At 37.8% G+C, this 20,185-nt stretch overlaps 1 protein-coding gene across 7 annotated transcripts in view; it reads right to left on the bottom strand.

The window, feature by feature from the left end:
- Positions 1–471: 471 nt before the first annotated feature.
- Positions 472–20,185, bottom strand: part of LOC129731152 (katanin p60 ATPase-containing subunit A-like 1) — a 46,017-nt gene continuing 26,303 nt past the window's right edge. For all 7 annotated transcript variants that reach the window (XM_055690939.1, XM_055690935.1, XM_055690937.1 and 4 more), the window contains 4 exons: positions 7,028–7,350; positions 1,507–2,437; positions 1,212–1,445; positions 472–1,147 (listed from right to left, as the gene is read on the bottom strand). In XM_055690939.1, coding sequence (XP_055546914.1) covers positions 949–1,147; positions 1,212–1,445; positions 1,507–2,437; positions 7,028–7,350 — 1,687 coding nt within the window. In that variant the 3' untranslated portion in view covers positions 472–948. The remainder of the gene's footprint in view (positions 1,148–1,211; positions 1,446–1,506; positions 2,438–7,027; positions 7,351–20,185) is intronic.

The following is a 20,185-nucleotide window of genomic DNA, read 5'->3' as shown; positions in this document are numbered from 1 at the left end:
CTTTGCTACTTTCAAATTTTACTTCTAATTGAAAAATTTAAAACTCGACTGTCCCTCTTTGATCGAATTTGAGTGACGATTAATAGAGTTCACAATAGTTCTAAATAATGGATGCAGTAGTCTAGTTCCACTACAAACAAACAAAAAATAGAGTTCAAGCTGGTTATCAAACTCCAATCAGATTAGGCATCATTTGACACATTGAACATTCTCGACTTACCATAAAACTCAATGACATTTTCATTATTTGGCAATACTTTTATGAACATCAATAGATGTCGCTTGGCAGAGAAAATCACATCATAGTAGTTTAGTTTTGAATGTGGACGCGGTAGCTATCCAAAGTTGAAAAAAAATAAAATTTTCACCGGGAATGACACAAAATGCCAAAGAAAATTTGTTCTTGAATGGAGTACGGAGATGACAGGATTTTGTATAATGAATCTAAATTTCAACAAGAAAAAAGAGTGATTGTATCAGTGATTCCTTTATTTATAACATTGGAAAGAAATCTTAGCCAACGTCACAAAGCTTGCATTTTAACTGATTCAAATAGATTCCTGATGATCATCCATAGACTAACATGAGCAGATCGAAGAATCAGCAGGGATTAAGTTTACTATATAAGTTTACTTTACTTCTCCTGCAGTGTTTAAAAGTGAAGCAAATTCTTCTCTTCATTATCCGGAACACACCAATCATTTCTAACCCATCGAACAAATCAATCGTAAAAGGTAACAGCTATTAGTTTCTGTTTCGATTTAACGAAATAACTTAACAATACACTTTTGGAATGTAAATGAACACTGTGGCATTGAGAAATGTATTATCTAGTATGAGATCATCATTTGCGGTGTTACGGAGTATGCAAAGGTTGTAATGAGAATAGTAATCGCAATTCATTTAGAATCCAGCCATCAGACTTCCGTTTTGAGCTTAGATGTAGCACTAGCAGGATCCGTACTCATCCATCCATGTTTCATAGCGTGCCACATCGTTGGCGGACACCGATTTTCGAGTCTTCACCATTGCGTCCTGGAAGTCCTGTGCCGTCACCGGCAGATCGACCTGCTCCCGTCGAATCATCTTTATTTCCATAGGCGTCAATCCGTTGATGTGTCGTCTCATAGCCATCATGGCGGCATCCCTGAAGTAAAAAACAAAACAATAATTTTTGGTCCAAAATGTAAACACAACTCAAACGGACATACCGACAAACGTTTGCAATATCAGATCCAGTGTAGCCTCGAAGTTGTTCTGCTATAGCTTCCACATCAAGGTCGGATGATACATTCACACCTTTCAAGCACAATTTCATCAGTGCTTTCCTGGTGTTGTCGTTCGGAAGACCAATGTAGACGCGTTTTTCAAACCGTCTGCGAAAGGCTTCGTCAATATCCCATGGATGATTAGTCGCTGCCAACACCATTATTATTTTTTCATCGCTGTAGAGTAAAAAATACTGTCAGTCTACGCAAATATACCCTAACTTATTAAACCACCTACTTTGAGGCATTCAAACCATCCATCTGTATGAGCAACTCGGCCTTAAACCGGCGACTGGCTTCGTGTTCCGAATCACTTCCCCGGCAAGCGCACAAGGAATCGATTTCGTCAATGAAGATCGTACTGGGCGCGTAGAACCGGGCCATTTCGAATAGTAACCGTACCAGCTTCTCACTTTCCCCACGGTATTTGGAAGTCAACGTACTCGAAGACACATTGAAGAAGGTGGTGCCACACTCGGTGGCGACGGCTTTCGCGAGCATTGTTTTGCCGGTTCCCGGTGGCCCCACCATTAGGACACCTTTCCATGGTCGCCGAATGCCGCGAAAGAAATCGGGCAAAATGACCGGAAGAACTACTGCCTCCTGCAAGACAGCTTTAGTATCGTTCAACCCTGCGACATCATTCCACTGCACGTTGGGGTTCTTCTGAAGCATGTCCTTCTCCAACGTATCTACCAGGTGGGATTCGTATCCGATTGAGCTGAACATTTTTGGTTTATCCATTCTTTTAACTGGTGATTGCTGCTGTTGTGGTGAATTCTCCTCCACCGAAGTGACCTCCTGATCGTCCGAACCTCCACCCTCTTCGGACGAAGACTTTTTTGGTCGCTCCTTGATTTTCGACGTGGCCAACTTGCGAGCCCGGATTCGTTCCACTGAACGACTCTTCCGAAGTGAGGATTTCTGTCCACTGTTCCTACTGCTACGTCGTTCGGTTGGAGTGTTAGTTGAGCTGGCATAGCCGACACTGGTCTGGTGCGTCAGTGACGAGGTACTCTGGTGGTTGGAATGATTGATTGAAGGCAACGTTGGCTGTAGCTCCGGATCTCGACGTCGCAGGGAGGAAATCCAACGGGAATCGGTTGCGGTCGGCGGCGAGGCTGCGTTGGCGGCCACCATACTGGCGTGGCGTGGATTGGGATGAACCTCTGCAAGTGAAAAGGCGTTTGTTAGCTTTGTTTTATTGGTTTCAACATAAAATGATAATGCAAAAATCAAAGATATAGCCAATACCCAATAAAATTGTTCAGAAAATCACGTTACAATACATGCTTCAAAAGCAAAACAAACACTGTTGAACTAAATCGAACGCTGTGTTGAGGTATTATAGGATCAGTCGTAAGTTAAAGATTTTTTGGAGTGCCCAACTCAAAAATAACACTTGCTGGTTTAACAAATTCGTCTTCCTGATGAAACTCTTGCCAGAGATTAGTCCGGTGAAAAACTTCACCGATACTCGTACCGTACCTGTGGAAGCAATTTCTCGAAAATGAAAGTGGAAGTGTATGTATCCAGTACTAATATTCCTTCCATCACTAAAGTCTCTTTCCGGATGCTCCAGCTTCTTGGTTTTCTCACTACCTTGATGCGTCACAAATTTTGTACTTCACTCTTATCACCTAATTTATGATCTATGCATCAATGTTCACGAAATTATCTTGATGTTATATCCGGAGCACCATATTCCTTCTGAAGGAGCTCATAAAACTTATCCTTCACGTCACCGGGTTTGTCATTTGTCGGTGCGCATGCGTGAATTAGGTTACTTGTCTTTCATTACTAACGCGTATATGCGGCTATTGAGAAACCTCCAGTTGATGTGATGCTTCATCTGTTTCCGTTTTTTCGTCCGCGGAAAATATTCAGTTCGCCAAACCAAATTCGTGTGGCAAGTTTCATTCGAATAGAAAACATTCGAAATTATACGATAGGTTATTTGGTATGGAAACCATCATTTGCGTAACGTATCCGAATCCGTTCTACGTATCCAAAGCATCGTTCTGCAAATGATGATTTCCATACCAAATGACTAATCGTCTACTTTCGAGTGTTTTCAATTTGAATGAATCTTGCCACACGAATTTGGTTTGGCAAACTGAATATTTTCCGCGGACGAAAAAAATGTCAATTCAATTGTAATTTTCTAAACGAACGTAGGTATTTTAGCATACACTTCAACTAGAGCACTGTAGCTCAGAAACTTTTTTTTAAAACTAAATATTAAAAAAAATATTAATAAAAAAATCTGACTGAAAACGACTAGTAGGAAAATGGATATACTTTAAAAAAATATGTAGGGTAAGGGGGGGCAAGATGAGTCAGATAAGCCAAATTTTCAATATCACTTAACTGAAGATAGTTTCGGTCTACCTTTCAGATGATTATTTTGAAGTTATGTATATTTTATTAAATTATGCTAGAAAATAACATAAATCAAGTGTTGGTTCGCTTTTACAGAATTTTTAGAAAAGGTTGTTTTTTTTTGCCCTGTAAAATAAGCGGGGCAAGATGGGTCACCCTCTCAAACAGCACAAAATTATGATTAAATCTCAATGAACTTTTTACGGATAGCAAGAAAAATGCCTTCTCTTCATAGATAACAAAAATATGGGGTCATCTCGTCCATGTTATACCACCGAAGGGGATAAAGCTGTCGATGCAAACTATACTGCCTCGTCTTTGGTGTCCCATGCTGCCCCAATCATTAATTTAGTTCACGATTGTGATATTCATGATTAGTTTTCATTTATTTATGCTAAAAACCTTAATTAATCCACCTAGCGGTCAGACCCAGCCTTTCTCATTCAAACTTTTATTTGTAAAAATAGATTCACATGAATGCTTCAATCCAATAAATGTATATTCACTCTTTAGGTTCTAAAATATTGATGTTGTAATCTATGCATATAAAAATGCAGTCCGGTTTGTCTGTCTGTTTGATCCATATAGGCTCGAAAACTACCGAACCGATCGACGTGAAAATTTTTATGTAGGGGTTTTCGGTCCCGATAAAGGTTCCTATGATAGTTTGAGACCCCTCCCTCTTCTGGAAAGGAGGGGTCCAATACAAATGAAACATACATTTCTGCACAACTCAAGAACAAATCAAGCAAATGAGACCGAATTTGGCATGTGGATGTTTTAAAGAGTAATAAATATGTCCATAATAGTTCGAAGCCCCTCCCTCTTATGGAAGCACATGTTTCTGCACAAATTTCTGCACATCTCGCGAACTAATCAACTAAATGGAACCATATTTGGCAGGTAAATGTTTTTAGTGGTAACAAATATGTTCCATAATCGACCTCAGGCAACATTTTGGATTGTAAGATAGCAACTTCCGGTTTCTGGAAAACAGCCAAAAATGGACGATTTCCACCCAATATAATAATATCCGGATAAAGAAAGATACACAGGAGCTAAATTCGACCACAGATACCATTTTGAATTCTAAGATGGCGACTTCCGGTTTCGGAAAAACAGCGGCAAACGACCAAATACCACCCAAACCCAAATGACTTCAGACACCATTATGAATTGTAGGATGGCAACTTGTGGTTTCTGGAAAACAGCGAAAAATGGCCGATTTCCGTCTAACATGAGTATCTCCGGATCTAGAATGATACACAGCAGCTGAAAACGTTCTAAGCCCCTATTTTGGATTCTAGGTTGGCGACTTCCGGTTCCTGGGAAACAGCGGAAAATGATCGAGTTACACCCAATGTGAGTGTTTCTTCTACCAGAATGACGCTCAGAGGCCAGAAATTATCTTAAATACCATTTCGAAATCCAAGATGGCGACTTCCGGTTTGTGAAAAACAGCCTAAAATAACCAAATACCATCCAATATGAGTATCTCTGGAACCAGAATGATGCAATGAGCTAACAATTGACCTCAGGCACCATTTGAATTTTAAAACAACCAAAATAACTAAATACCTCCCAATATGAGTATTTCCCGAACCGAATACCACCCAATATGAATATATTCAGAATTTGGGCGATGTACAGAAGCCAAAAGTCGAGGATGTTGTCATTTCGATAAAACCAATCATTTCAAACGATTTGTTATTTTACTTTGATCATATCCTATGGCCGATTCGTCGTGCATTTGCAGACTTTGAACACATCGCAAGGAATCAATGAATTTGGAACGTTCAAAGCGTACTACACCACATTTAAATTATGTTGAGGCCACATATATCGATCAAAGCAGGTATAGTTTAAAATAGTTTTTGAATTTCTTTTCTTTCCATAACTTTTGAGCCACATATCAAATTGTTATGAAGTTTGTTATTTGTAAGTTTGAGAGATGACTCGTTCGTATGACACTAGTTATGTTCAATTAAGTCATGTAATCTTTGAGATAATAGACTTTCGTTGTTTAATTAACAATTTAATACATAACGGTTGCTTAAGTTCGATTATAATCAAATAAAATGGGAACGTGTAGGGCAGCCAAACTTTGAAACCACCTTTTGGGGGGTATTTGGTCGTTTGCCGCTGTTTTTCCGAAACCGGAAATCGCCATCTTAGAATTCAAAATGGTATCTGTGGTCGAATTTAGCTCCTGTGTATCTTTCTTTATCCGGATATTATTATATTGGGTGGAAATCGTCCATTTTTGGCTGTTTTCCAGAAACCGGAAGTTGCTATCTTACAATCCAAAATGTTGCCTGAGGTCGATTATGGAACATATTTGTTACCACTAAAAACATTTACCTGCCAAATATGGTTCCATTTAGTTGATTAGTTCGCGAGATGTGCAGAACCATTATGGACATATTTATTACCCTTTAAAACATCCACATGCCAAATTCGGTTTCATTTGCTTGGTTTGTTCTTGAGTTGTGCAGAAATGTATGTTTCATTTGTATTGGACCCCTCCTTTCCAGAAGAGGGAGGGGTCTCAAACTATCATAGGAACCTTTATCGGCACCAAAAACCGCTACAGACAAATTTTCACGTCGATCGGTTCGGTAGTTTTCGAGCCTATATGGATCAAACAGACAGACAGACCGGACTGCATTTTTATATGTATAGATTACAACATCAATATTTTAGAACCTAAAGAGTGAATCTACATTTATTGGATTGAAGCGTTCATGTAAATCTATTTTTACAAATAAAAGTTTGAATGAGAAAGGCTGGGTCTCACCGCTAGGTGGAATATTTCGGGTTTTAGTGCTAACGGGAAATGTGGTTTTGGAAGTATCGTCTGTGCACAGAACTCCAATTAAACAACAAATTAACCAGAGAGATTGAAAAATTGCAACTGCTCGAAAACCAGAAAACTCTAGTTGAAATCGGGAAAACCATCTACTCTGAGTTTAAAAATATTGCTATTTTTCGTTCTGCCAAATGTTTAGTAATATTCTAGCAGTTTGAATATAGTTAATCATAATTGCAACGGGGTAAAGGAGATTGCCAAAAGAAATGGAAAAAAATTCTTCGTCAGCCATGTTCAACTTTCGAGGTATCGTGCCCTCTAAATGAGGCTAACAGTAGCGCCAATCTGAAAGTGTAAAACAGGCTATCGCTGTCGTCAGCCCATAATTGTAGGTATTCAGGTCAACGGTTCTGTTCATTAAATCTCAAAGATAGACGTAATATTGGTCACCCCAGCTTGACCTCCTTTTCCCTTCCAGTCACTTAAAAAGGTTAGACTGCCGCGGTGGCAATACCTCAAAGCATGCAAACCAAGACGGGCGCAAAAGTAACATAACTTCTATGCTGACCTTGCGTGGGTATTTTATTCTTCTGCAGGTTGACACGGATCGACGAGCTCCCGAGGCTTTCCCCCGCGGCACAGCTTGCCGCCACATTGGAGGTGCTGGTTGCTTTCTTCACCCCAACGCCCATACCAGGAACGCCGCTCAAGCCACAGCCAGCGCCGGAACTTCCTGACGATCCATTTGTCGGACCGAGGTTCGTTGCAGCGATCCTTGACGGCCGATGAGTGGTGGTAATTTTAGTGAATGCAAATGGTGCTAAATTGTCCAGTATAAGTGTGTCCATCATCCGGGCCATGTGTTGAAAGCTGGACGTGGAAGGTTGAGAGCTGAAAAGCAAAAAAAAAAGACAATAGGTAAATTGGCCGGTAGTATGAAGAGAGAATCATGAATTTAAATAGACGATAATCAGATTTTCCATGCCCATTTTCCGTTCGAGGATAAGGAGCACTTTATTCCGAAGATTGTGTTTCAGGTTCGTGAAACTTTTCAATTAATTCTCAAATCACGACAGCAACCACAAACACCTAAGCTCGAGTACCTTGACACCATTAATGAACGCTTGTCGTTGGTACGTTTGGGTCAGTGTTCTACTTTCTTGGTGCTCAAGTGTTCACGAGTAAGACGCTCACGGTTCGTGGTAATTATCCACCAAATCATAAAACTGTGGTAAGTTTCCTGATGAGCGCATATTGTGTCCATTTCATTTTCAATATATATATATTGATAAACCTACTTTAACTCATTCATTCACTAACAGCAAATCGGTGCCTATATAGTATGGTAAAGAGCCACACAATTGTAGGTCGTAACTGCGAACATAAAAAATATCTGTTTCCGCAACAGAACTGAACCGAATATGACGCTTTGAATTTATTGTTTTGTTTTTGGCTTTCTTGGTTTTATGAAAAGATATGTTGGCAGGCAAAAAATCATTCCGCTGAATAGAGTGGCTTTCACATCAAAGTAATAATTATGTGTTCTCCTTTTGGCCAAAACTACAAGAAACAGACGCTTATAACTACTAGAAAGAATATATTTTTACCCCGCTTTTTCCTTGGTAGTTTAATTGATCAATAAAACAGTCGTTGACAATTTAAAAAAAATCGTGTAAATGTGAACAGGCTTCCATTTTTCTGCTACTCGCAAAGGTACCGTAAAACGGGGTATCATTGATCAGCGGGGTAACATTGATTAGAGATAGGCCTGCGCCAGGATCTTGTCTTGGCTAGAGCATAGAACGTAAGAGGCTAGAGCTGGCCTATTGATACTTCCGTTGTTGGAAATGACTTCTGGCAACTTCTGCGACCAATGTTTACGTTTTTCATCATCGAAAGGTAAATTTACATATGGCATAAAAATGACTCGCAATACCGCGGCTAGGTGCAAGGACAGGACTATCCTCCGCAGTCAAGGAGAACGTGATGCGTTTCTAAACATGTTATCAAAGCATTATTTAACTTTTTTAGTTCAAAAAGGTTTCAAAACTATTCAAAATTGAAACCCCAAATAAGGAAAATTAAAACAACGACGAAAAAAAAAATGTTTTTAATGTTCAAGTTTTTCGAAGGGCTTCGAAAACTAACTTCTTAAGTTCTAAGGATGCCAGTACTGGTTCTAAAAATATGAAACCTGTAATTTCAGTTGCAAAATATATAAATACTCACGAAAAAGTGAAACAAATGATCAATGTTACACCGTTTTACGGTACAAACAATCGGTTAAATCAGATACAAAAAACAAGCTACAATACGTAAAGTTTGTTTATTTTGTTCCCATATTAGTTCTTAAGATAAGAAAATATAAATACAACGATTTTCATTATTATTTTTGCATTTTTTCCTCAAAGACAATGTTAAGTCTCAATAATCTTGACAGTGTGTTACATATTTTCTCTTAACGACAACCCAAGACGTCACGTAACATACAACTTTGGACCATTAGATAAGTTATATTCCACGTGGACTAGTTTTTGGTGATTTTGGACCGCCTTCCCTCTTAATGAACAATCGTTCATACATATTCTAAAAATTGTGTATGAATCTTAGACATTCGCCTACATAAACTGTTTACGTATACTGTGAATAGCCCCCAAACTGCTTCTTATATAGTCCTATAGTACTCATTTTACAGAGCTGGTAGCGACTGAGCGACTCGAAAATAGGAACTTTAGAGACTAAATGCCTGAAAAAAGAGACCAAAAAGGAACCGAAAAGAGACTAAAAAGTGACCATAAAGCAAACCTAAAAAGAGGTAATTCAGACTAAGAAGCAAAAAAAAGTATTGTTTTGTGAAAATAACAAGCCTTTTTTATTTTTATTTTCGGATATAAAATGGTTGTATTAAAAAGGCAATACAAACGTACTAAAGGGTGACCACAGTGTTAGAAAACTATGGAAACTACTAAAACTGTTCATCGACTGACATGTTTCTACATAGCCTTGAACAATTTTCGTCTTTGTTGTTAACTTGCCGTTGAGCTTAGAAAGCTTCTATATTATGGGAAAATTCTGACCCTCGAATTTCGTTTGGCGGTAGGACTCAAAAGCTTTGTCTTCTCGAAAAAAAAATTTTTCATACAAAATTTGACCTAGGGTGGCATTGTGCAACTCGATTCTAGCGATTTTCACTATTTTCGAGTACGTCACATACTGCCAGTTTTGCTTTTAGCTCAAAATGGGGTTGTCATTGTCATTTGTCCTTCGGATCATTTAACCCGCAAAGTCGAAAAAATACGAAAAACAAAGCGTAACACCCACCAGCGATCATTTAGTTTTGTTCGAGTTATTCGAAACGAAATGCGCAATGTCACCCCTGAATCAGATTTTGGGATGAAGAGCCTAACAGTGGTATGAGTATTACCTACATTTATTGTCAAAATTATATTTTTATGTCAAATGTCTTAGAAATACATGAAACGTCGAGATCTTTTGTTATCTAGAAATACATTTTTTATTTTCGAAAAACTTCGGAACATACCAAATTTTTGAGCGTAGGCCAATAGAATGTATTAGCAATTATTTCAAGGTCCTTAAATTATATTACAATTCTCTCCAAATAAATCATTAACAAAAATATTATTCAAAATAATCCGAGTAGAAGCCAAAGACGCCATAAAGTCACGCAATAAATGTTATGAAAAACAAACGAGATCATGACAGTTTTTCAAGAATTCGATAAAGATGAGAAGGATTTCGCGCCAACTCGACTGAGGGGTTGGCAGTAGCTTCTCAGAATTCAATGAAACTTTGTGGGTGTGTGAGCCTTAGTACTCTAACCAACTTTGTATATTTTATCTGCATTAACATTTGAAAAGGACTGAAGTTTTTTTTAATAACTCGATATATCTGAATAATAACACGAGATATAGGCATGTTGCGAAGGGATGGTTTGTACACTTAAGAAAAAATATTGAGATAATTGAATTTGAAAATCTATATAAAAAAAAAATTATTAACAAAAAGTGCAATTAAAAAATTGGTCTAATTAGATTTTATCTACCGTACAGTGCCTAATCTCCCAGATGGTCTCGAGGTACGATGCTGACCAAACAAGCCAGTCGTCTTAGGTTCGAGTTTCGGCTCGGGAGAGACTGTTAGTGTCAGTAGGATCGTAGCGCTTGCCCCGCAATTGTCCTGTACACTAAACAGTTGGCTGCGAAGTCTGTGTATAAACAACAGAAGGTCGAGTTCCGAATCGGAATGTAGCACCAAGGCTTTGCTTTCCTTTACAGTGCCCATTCACCGCTCACTTTTCACTTGGAAAATATTTTTTCCATAACAAAACACATTTTAGAAAAATATTTTCACCGATACTTCAGCAACGCTTTTCTGGAGGATTGGGGAAATTGTTATGAAAAAATAACTTTTCAAGTGAAAAGTGAGCGGTGAATAGGCACTGTACGGTAAATAGGTTTTTTCAGATAGACAATTTAGTTGCTCAAAATTCTTCTGAAATTCTTCGCAAAACAGGTTGTCAATCGAACATTTTGTGTTGATTGAAGAATTTAAAAAAAAGGCATAGTAAGTCTCTATTTCGGCCAGAATTTTTATCATATCAGCTTGCCCCTTATATTTTCGGCAAGTCGAAACGAAGATTTTAATCGATTATTTCTACATCGAAATTGATTGTCATGTAGAATTCATCATGGTCCGAATTTATGTTAGAAAAACAAAATAAATACCCGGACAACCACCCATGATTTTGTGGCTCTAAGAAAAATATACTCTCAAATGTGTCGTTTTTGCAAGTGCAGGGCTTCCTCGATATGAATTTTTGGTTTCAGTTTTGGCAAACAGGCGAGCCACTCGATGACGATTTCTTCGTCCTGAAAAATAACGATTATTTTGAAGTTTTGTTTATTAGACAGTAATGCCACTGATGTTGCTATAAGCAAACGTTTACACTTATTAGCAAAAACAAAAGCTAGTTTGATTGAAACCAACATCCAGCTTTTCAGAAAAAAAAAAATTAAACGAATTGGCTTACAGGTTTTCAAATTGACATTTCCTCAGTGGTTCAATCAATGGAGCTTAAGAGAGTGGCCACCCCGTAAATTATTACTTTTGTCGCATGTTTACTACTGCATTTCCAAATTATGTGAATGTTTAAATTTTTTTAGAATTGCATCATAAAAGGCTCCCAACTGATCTCGAGGTACGTTCGGGCTAGCCCAGCAGTTGTCCTGTATAATATAACGGTGGGCTGCGAAATATGTGTCAAATAAAAACAGAAGGTCAAATTCCGAAACAGAATGTACTTGAGATTTGCTTTTGCATCATAAAAGCGACGCACTTCTAGCCAACTGGCAACTACTTTTTTGGTCGCTTCGAAATACTAGCTTGGGGTGAGAGTTTTTCTTTTTCAGGATATTTTCTTGAATTGTATAGGCCGTCCCTATTTGTGATGTCATTTCCTGTAGCACAACAGATACTCCTTCCAACATGGTCTGATAATTTAAGCGAGAAATGGAAAAAGAGACTTTTAGGTGAAACAGAGACCATTTTAGAAGAAAAAAAAAACTTTAGAGACCTTTCTATGAAAAAAGAGACTTTTTAGAGACTCGCTTTAAAATAGAGACTGAGTCTCTAAAAAGAGACCTGCTACCAGCCCTGCATTTTAAGAGATATTTGGTCATTTTTGGCTGTTTTCCAGTAACCGGAAGTCACTATCTTGAACTTCAAAATGGCGTCTGGGGTTGTTTTACGGTTTCTGGACCGTAATGGTGTTTCGGAAATATCCATTTTCGCCGAAAGTCACTATCCTAAATATCAAAATGGGGTAAGGAGTTAATTTCGGTCTCATCATCATCATGAATCCGAAAGTATTTGGATGGTGTTCGACCACTTTAGGCCGTTCTCCATAAACCAGAAGTCATCCTATCAAAATGACGCCTGATGAGCTAATTACCTGTTTCAGCGCATCATTCTAGCACCGGGAATATCCAGATAGTGTGGTATTTGGCCATATAATGGTTTGTTTGAAATTTGTTATAGCTCCAGAATGAAAAGAACGAACTTGACAAAAAAAAATTTCTTGATGCGTAGGAATGAATTTGACTACGATGTTACTTAAAATGTGAAATAGAGTTTTCCTGTGTGTCCAGTTCTTCTCATTCGATATAACATAAATATCGCGAGTACAACGTGCCCACACATCATACACTCAAAATATTTTTCACATTATTGTTACGTGAAATTTCCTGTACTTATTCATTTTCTGTCATTTTGCATGATTTATGTGACCAAATGTCAAATGACCATCACGTGGAATCTAAGTGAAAATGACAGTGGAAAATATTCACATAACTTTTCCGGTAATTATGACGTGAAAATTATTTTGAGTGTATCTTCATCGACTTAACGGCGGCTTATGATACAGTCGATCGAGAACAGCTATGGCAGATCGTGCACGACAACGGATTTTCGGATACACTGACTCGATTGATCAAGGTCACTATGGAACAAGTGATGTGCTACGTGCGTGTTTCGGGGACACTCTCGAGCCCACTTGAATCGCGCAGAGGGTTAAAACAAGGTGATGGACTTTCCTGTTTGCTGTTTAATATCGCCCTTGAGGGTGTGATCCGGAGGGCGGGCATCGATACACGACAAGATTTTCACAAGGTTTATTAAGCTTCTGGGCATCGCGGGTGACTTTGATATTCTAACTTTGCGACAACGGAGGAAACTTACGCCCGACTGACAGCCGAAGCCGGACGAATCGGACTGCAAATAAATGTGTCGAAATCGAAATACATGCGAGCGAAAGGCTCCAAGGAGAACAACATCAGCCCAACTGAACTCTGTAGACGGCGATGAGCTTGAGGTGGTCGACTAGTTCGAGTATTTGGGGTCACTGGTGACCACCGACAACCACATCAGCAAAAAGATTCAGAGACGCATTCAGGATGGAAATCGTGCTTACTTTTCACTCCGGCAGACACTTCGATCGAGTCGAGTGCGACGACGCACGAAGTTGACGCTGTACAAAACCCTGATAAGACCGGTAGTCCTCTACGGAATCGAGACAACAACGCTTCTCGCGAAGGACCTTAGCGCCCTTGAAGTTTTCGAACGGAAGGTGCTGCGGACTATCTACGGTGGAGTACAGACGGACGTCGGAGAATAGCGGTGGCGCATCAACCAGAGAACTCAATCGCACTTCTGGCGAAAGTCAATGGGTTGCGGTGAGCCGGTCACGTCGTAAGGATGCCGGACGACAACCCTGCAAAATCGCTTCTCTTTAGTAACCCCCCAGCAACCAAAAATAGAGGGGCGCAGATCGAAGGAGACTTGCGGGTAATGAGACGCCTGGGGAACTGCCGGAACACAGCCCAAAACCAACATGGCGACAACTTCTTGATACAGCACGAGCCACCACGGCTCTCGTCTGATTTATAAGGTAAGGTAAGGTTTGCCTGTGATATTTATGATCAACAAAAAGACAGAGAATTTTTTTAAGAATAATTCTCATCTAAACCTTTGGAAATTTCATCCATCTATAGCATGTTATCCGCGTTATCGTTATCGACCCGGTGATAGAACCGATAAAAAAGATGAGAGAATAGTAAGTCAGAGTGAATACAAGCACTATAACCCGTAGCAAGTATCTTCTCAATACACACACTGGTAAAAGAAAATAAAAACGAAAAGTGTGAAAAGCAAGAATCGTTCGGGTATGGCCACAAGCAGTGGTGGGCACCGCTAACCGAAAATTTAGCGACGCTAATAGCTAAGTCGCTAACCGGAAAATTTAGCTCGATAATCGCTAAACGCTAAACGCTAAACCCACATTAGCGGAACTTTCGCTACTCGCTAATCGCTAACTTTTCAATATGTAAATAGTCATATCGCTTTATTGCTCGTGTGTCGTCAGATTTGGACCACTTTGATCTGTTTTGGTTAAACAAACGAAAACAATTACTTTTTAAAGCTATTTACAGTAAGAGGTTCACGAAACGGTATTCATATTTGATTTTGTAAAAACAAGAATAACAAAAGTTATTTAGCTTGCATTGAAAATAGATACTCTTAGGAATGTTTTCATAAAAATTCAATTATTATCTGAATCGAAAAAGTAGAACCAAAGTTGTCATAATTTCAAACGCATTGCAATTTACCAAAGTTTTTGGTGTGCCAAAAATTCAATCTAGACCTTGTGCTTGTTCTTCAAAATGCTCCTGTGGCTTGTACGATAACTGGAACTCCATTCTAGGATAAAAAAACTGACAAAAGTAACTTCCGCAGTAAAGTATGTTCATCTTTCGAAGCAATTTACGTACGCCATCAGCAATCCACAGTTTTTCTAAATATTTCGATTGTCGCTTCTCCACAAAATTTAGCGAATTAGCGATTAGCGTTTCGAAGGCCAAAATTTAAGCGACGCTAACAGTTTCGCTAACCACCTCAAAAATTAGCGAAATCGCTAAATCGCTAACTGAATTTTAGCGTCGCTAATTAGCGAATTAGCGGAATGGTGCCCACCACTGGCCACAAGAGATTAAAATTGCAGGTTGGGTCAACATAGAAAAAATCCCTGCCCATAGGCCTGATGAAAATATACAATTTTATTAAAAATAGCAAAGCAAAGCTTTGGCGCTACATTCCGATTCAGAACTCGATCTTCTGTTTATTATATACAAAGACTTCGCTACCAACTGTTGACTGGACAATTGCGGTGTAGCGCTACGATCGTACTGACACTAACAGTCTCTCCCGAGCCGAGGCTCGAATCTACCACGATTAGCTTGTTAGGCCAGCATCGTACCTCGAGACCAGCTGGGAGGGTTGGTTTGTTAAAGATAATAATAATAAAAAATTGACATATTTTTATCGCCTTATTGTTTCTGAATGCAGAATTAATATGCATCAATATGGTATCCTGAAACCAGACTTCCTGTGCACGTACTTTTTTCTCAAGCGACGAGAGAAATCTTTCTCTCGCTCGTAGAATTTTTATGTACGTGCGACGAGACGAGACAACGTCACATGCGATTTGCAGGTTGCTCTTTCGCTTCTCTTTCGGTTCGGATTGCGATGCGCAAGCGATGTTTCGTCGCACTACGAATTGAGCGAGACGCCTGTACTGTACATACATGATACAGCTCGTGCGCCAGAGCTCGTGAGACTTTCTCGTGTACCAGGCTCAAAGTAATACTTATTTTGTGCGGTTCTGTTAGGGAAAGTCAATTTTATTCGATTTAAATGCACTTTGCACTCGTGTTTGACTTGGCAAACTATGTATTTTTTGAACACTTGATCTTGGTTAGCAAAAAATAAAGTAAAATAGTAAATTTTTTTCAAAGTAACCCACAGTGGTCTAAACTCAAAAAACCGTGATCGTTTTAGATTCGACTGTGAAATATTGATTGTATTTACCCAGTGTCTTCAGCAAGTTTATTCCATATAACAAGGCCTTTCTTTTGGAATTTTCGGTTTTTTTATCAATCCTCCTAGTAGTTAGATATAAAAACTATTTTTTCTAATCTTCAAAATACCAGATTGCTTTCTTCAGCAAAATTGTAGGAAAATATATAAGAAAAAGAATTGCTGAACACTGTAATCTTCTAATTGTACGTCTGATATGACGAAGCAGAGTTTTACGAGGAACACTCCTCAAAATTAATTTTTCGGCCATAACTTTTTCTGTAATCGTCGAAACAATTCAAAATGTTCTAAGATTTTGTTCATTCTGCTAAACCTTGCATTTTTGTAAAATATATTTGTTTGCTATTTTTATTTGTTGTAAAGATATTTCTAGTTTTTTTGCTGAAAATAACCATATTCTGAGTCCATATTTCTGCGAAGGTTGCAGATAGTAGCAAACCAGACTGTATGCATTCGAAAGTTTGTCAAAAGAAATGTATTACTCATAAGAGTTCAACTGTTTCTAGTTGTATCCAACCGAGTACTGAATGAAAGGCGAACACCCCTCAAAATTAGTTTTTTGTCCATAACTTTTTCTGTAATGTTTCGACGATTCTAAGATGTTCTAAGATTTTGTTCATTCTGCTAAAATGCCCGTAAATGCATAACAGTCCCATGTGAGTTTTCATCACTTTTGAGATAAACCTTAGAAACTTCTTTACATTACGTGTGCTCTCGAAAATTTACAACAAAAGTTAGGTTTGTTGCTAAAATAATGAAAAAAAAATTGATTCTGGTCAGGCCCACGTTACGAATAAACGCATAACCGGCTCAGAGCGAAAACCAATTAGCAGAAAATCATGGTAACTTTCATTAAAAGACTAAATAAAGTGTACTGATCGGAACAACAAAGACCTTATTGCATATAAAAATATTCTGCACAAATATATTTACCTCGGATGAATGCTTATTTTAAATTTTTGTTTCTTTGATTGAACCCATAGGAAGGAAAAAATGCTATGGTTTACCTGCGTCTACTGCGTTTTACTCAGTTGTACGTTTTTGGCAGTGTGACTCTTATGCGTTTATGGGCAGTAAACCTTATAAACAAATGCTTTGAAAACAAAAGCTAGTCGAACTTTTTGATTGAAAATGTTTACTAAAACCTCTTAAAATCATAAACTTTATTTTTTTCTTGGAAAATTCCATCTGGTTTTCTTCCGCTTTTAAATCATTTTTAATAAATACTTCAAATAGTTAAATATTAGGGATAATATTTTGAGTCATGAATAAAAAAGTCCCTGCTGTGCTTAAAGATGCTCTGAAGCACCATTTCAAATTTAACTTTTTTCTCCAAAATGCAATATTTTACACTCACTTTAATTGGGCTACAAAGTATTTTGCTTAAATCATCCCGAAAGTATTTTTAAATCATGTGAACGGGAAAGGGTTACAAAATCGGATTTCTCAGTTCTTTTTTTCTCAAAATAAGTTATTTAGATAGACATTTTAGTCCAAAAAGTGCGATGCCCGCCTCCACCCAAAATCATGAGAGCATGAATGTTTTGCAAAATGTTTAATTTGATTTATTTTCATAAAAGTTTACCTTCAATAAAAATATTTACATTTCATTCCACCATCCTGAAATTTAAACCAGAAATTTTGTTATAACTTCGGATTTCTTCGAAAAGAAAATGAGAAAAAAAATAACTCTTAATTTTTGTTTGTCAATTAAGATAAGGTGTTTGTTTATAATTTATTTTGACCAAAAAAAGTTTTATTGGGGTGTATTTTTTATAAGCATTATTAGTTCCCTGCAATTCATTCTCAGACAGTTTATTTTGTACAACTGAAGGATTCTGAGCTACAATGCTTTGAATCAAACATATACCAAAATACTTATGTTCTTTTAAAAAAATTCTCGTGAGTCTGAAAAAATTGCCCGCCCGCGAAAAATATTCAGTTTGTTAAGTCAGGTACGTGTGCTGAGATTCAGCCAAATCAAAAATGGTAGATATTCGATGTTGATAGGACATTTGGCATGATAACACTCAGGACTCAAATTGACGCAGACTATCTTTCTAGGATTAACACTCCGCATTTGACGAATCGAACGTTGAAATGGTTGAAATTCATTCATAAATTCCATGTTGCACATTATAAAACATATATTTACTAGATAATATAACACCGTAGCATTGAATTGCATTTTCGTCTCCGGTATCAAAAGCATCATGTATCGACATGATTCGAGCAACGCGTCTCCCAGAGTTACTCAAAGATTTGTGTCTTCGATACAGTATGAGCCCTCAGACCCTGCTGGAGGTGCATTAGTTGGAAAATTTCATAAAACAATATTACTAAGATTATTACAAAAGTTCACATCGTTGCACAAGGTAATATCCCCCTAGCAGCAAAAAAAAAGATCAGATTACTATTATTACGAGTATATATAGTCGCACTAGAGTTAATGTGACTTTAGAATCATATATCTGATTTGCAATATCTATACCTTATTTGAGAATTCTATCCAACACCTTTACCCCCAACATGGTTCTGTTATTTTTAACTCCCGAAAGGCATGTATTCGAATTAAAAGTCACATCTAATCTTATAAGTACAAAACTGAATATGATTTTCTTTGGAATGGTTTCTATTAAATAATAATCAATGACATCTTAAACGACGACTGAAACTCACAGCATCTCCACGTTAACCAACATAACACTCTGCATCTAATATATTTGTTTCAGTTAAAAAAATCATGCATTTTTATACCGTTCGCAAAGAAAATAATAATATATAAATATGGTAACAAAACGTTCTTCATTATTGTTAACAAAAGTCGGTTTAATCAACATATGATTTGATAAACAAATGAATTAGTTTACACACCATTCATTATTCAAACAGTGCTCTGACGCAAGCTCCTATAACACCGTAAATAATAAATTACATAAAATCTCCTGTGTTCATCCCTCTGGGCAAAATCAATTTCTTACTTGCGCCATCAGCTCAAAGCAATATGTGAAACTAGCTCGCGAGACGAGCTCACGAGAATTTGCGCGCAAGCTGTCTCGTGTGCGCAACGCCCATGCACCGCGCTCGTTACGTTGAGAGACGAGATATCTTCGTGTACGTCGCAAAAGAAATTCCATGCGACGAGACATGGCTCGTACGTATTGCAAGTTCTCTCGCTCGCATGTGGCGCACAGCACAAAACGACTGAATGAGAAACGAGACTTGTAGCTCAAAGCGCATTGTCTCTTTTTTGTACGAGCGAGATTTCAGGAAGTCTGCCTGAAACATTGATAGACTCCATGAATCTCTAAAGAATTTCATTGCATCATGTGATACGTGCAAAAATGTTGATTAAAATTCTTACCTTCTTAAACCATATTTGAGCTCGCACTTTCGGTTTTTACCATCACGCGATATCGATGTATGCCATTTATTTAAGTTATTATTCAGACTCAAATGAAGTTTTAACATAAAACTTCTCTGAAAATTCAACTGATATAACAAAAACGTCCGCATTCACTTGACAAAACTTTTAATTTGCCCAATTTTCGAAACTAAGTCGTTTGATATATGTGATAAAACCTTAATTTAAAAGGTAACTTTTGGAGTGCAAGAACCGTTCTTCGGCAAGGAAGATATCACCACAAGACAATTCATTTTACTGAATGATTTGAAATGAAATGCCTCCTACGTTTCTTTCTTCTTTCAGAAAGTTGATAACCGATATCGACTGACTGCGATACTTCTGTTTATGTAAAATATCATGAAACTTTTATGATGTATGCCGATAAGCTGGAAAAGTTAAAACTTCCTGGTTTTGTTCATGAGTATATTGTTCGATGTGTACTGAAATGAAAGAATCGATAAAAACCAGGTCAAATTATTACAACTGCCGTCATTTATAATTGACTTCGATAACGAGTCGTCGGTCTTTCTGGAACTTTGAATTGGAAGAATCTCAATCACATCAAGTAAAATGAGCATTAAAATTTTAATCAAATGTGCTGTCTGCTCCATCTCCGCAACTGCCACAAAGCTCGGATTACCATTATTCTAGTCTCTATTAATAACACACAGAGTTGAACCAGCAGTTTTTCTGCATACCGCTCACATTCCTATCATATGCCGGTAGATACACATTCCGGAAAAAAACAGTTCTATTAATCGCACATTGAAGACCAGCTCCATTCCAATCAGGACTCTTGATGATTGTTTTTGCCGCTCAGTTTTGAAGTAGAATACTTCTCTAAGGAAGTTCGGCTACATAGGGATGTGA

The sequence above is a fragment of the Wyeomyia smithii genome, chromosome 3 (genome assembly GCF_029784165.1).
Source record: "Wyeomyia smithii strain HCP4-BCI-WySm-NY-G18 chromosome 3, ASM2978416v1, whole genome shotgun sequence".
NCBI lineage: Eukaryota > Metazoa > Arthropoda > Insecta > Diptera > Culicidae > Wyeomyia > Wyeomyia smithii.
This window is presented reverse-complemented; position numbering and strand designations above follow the sequence as displayed.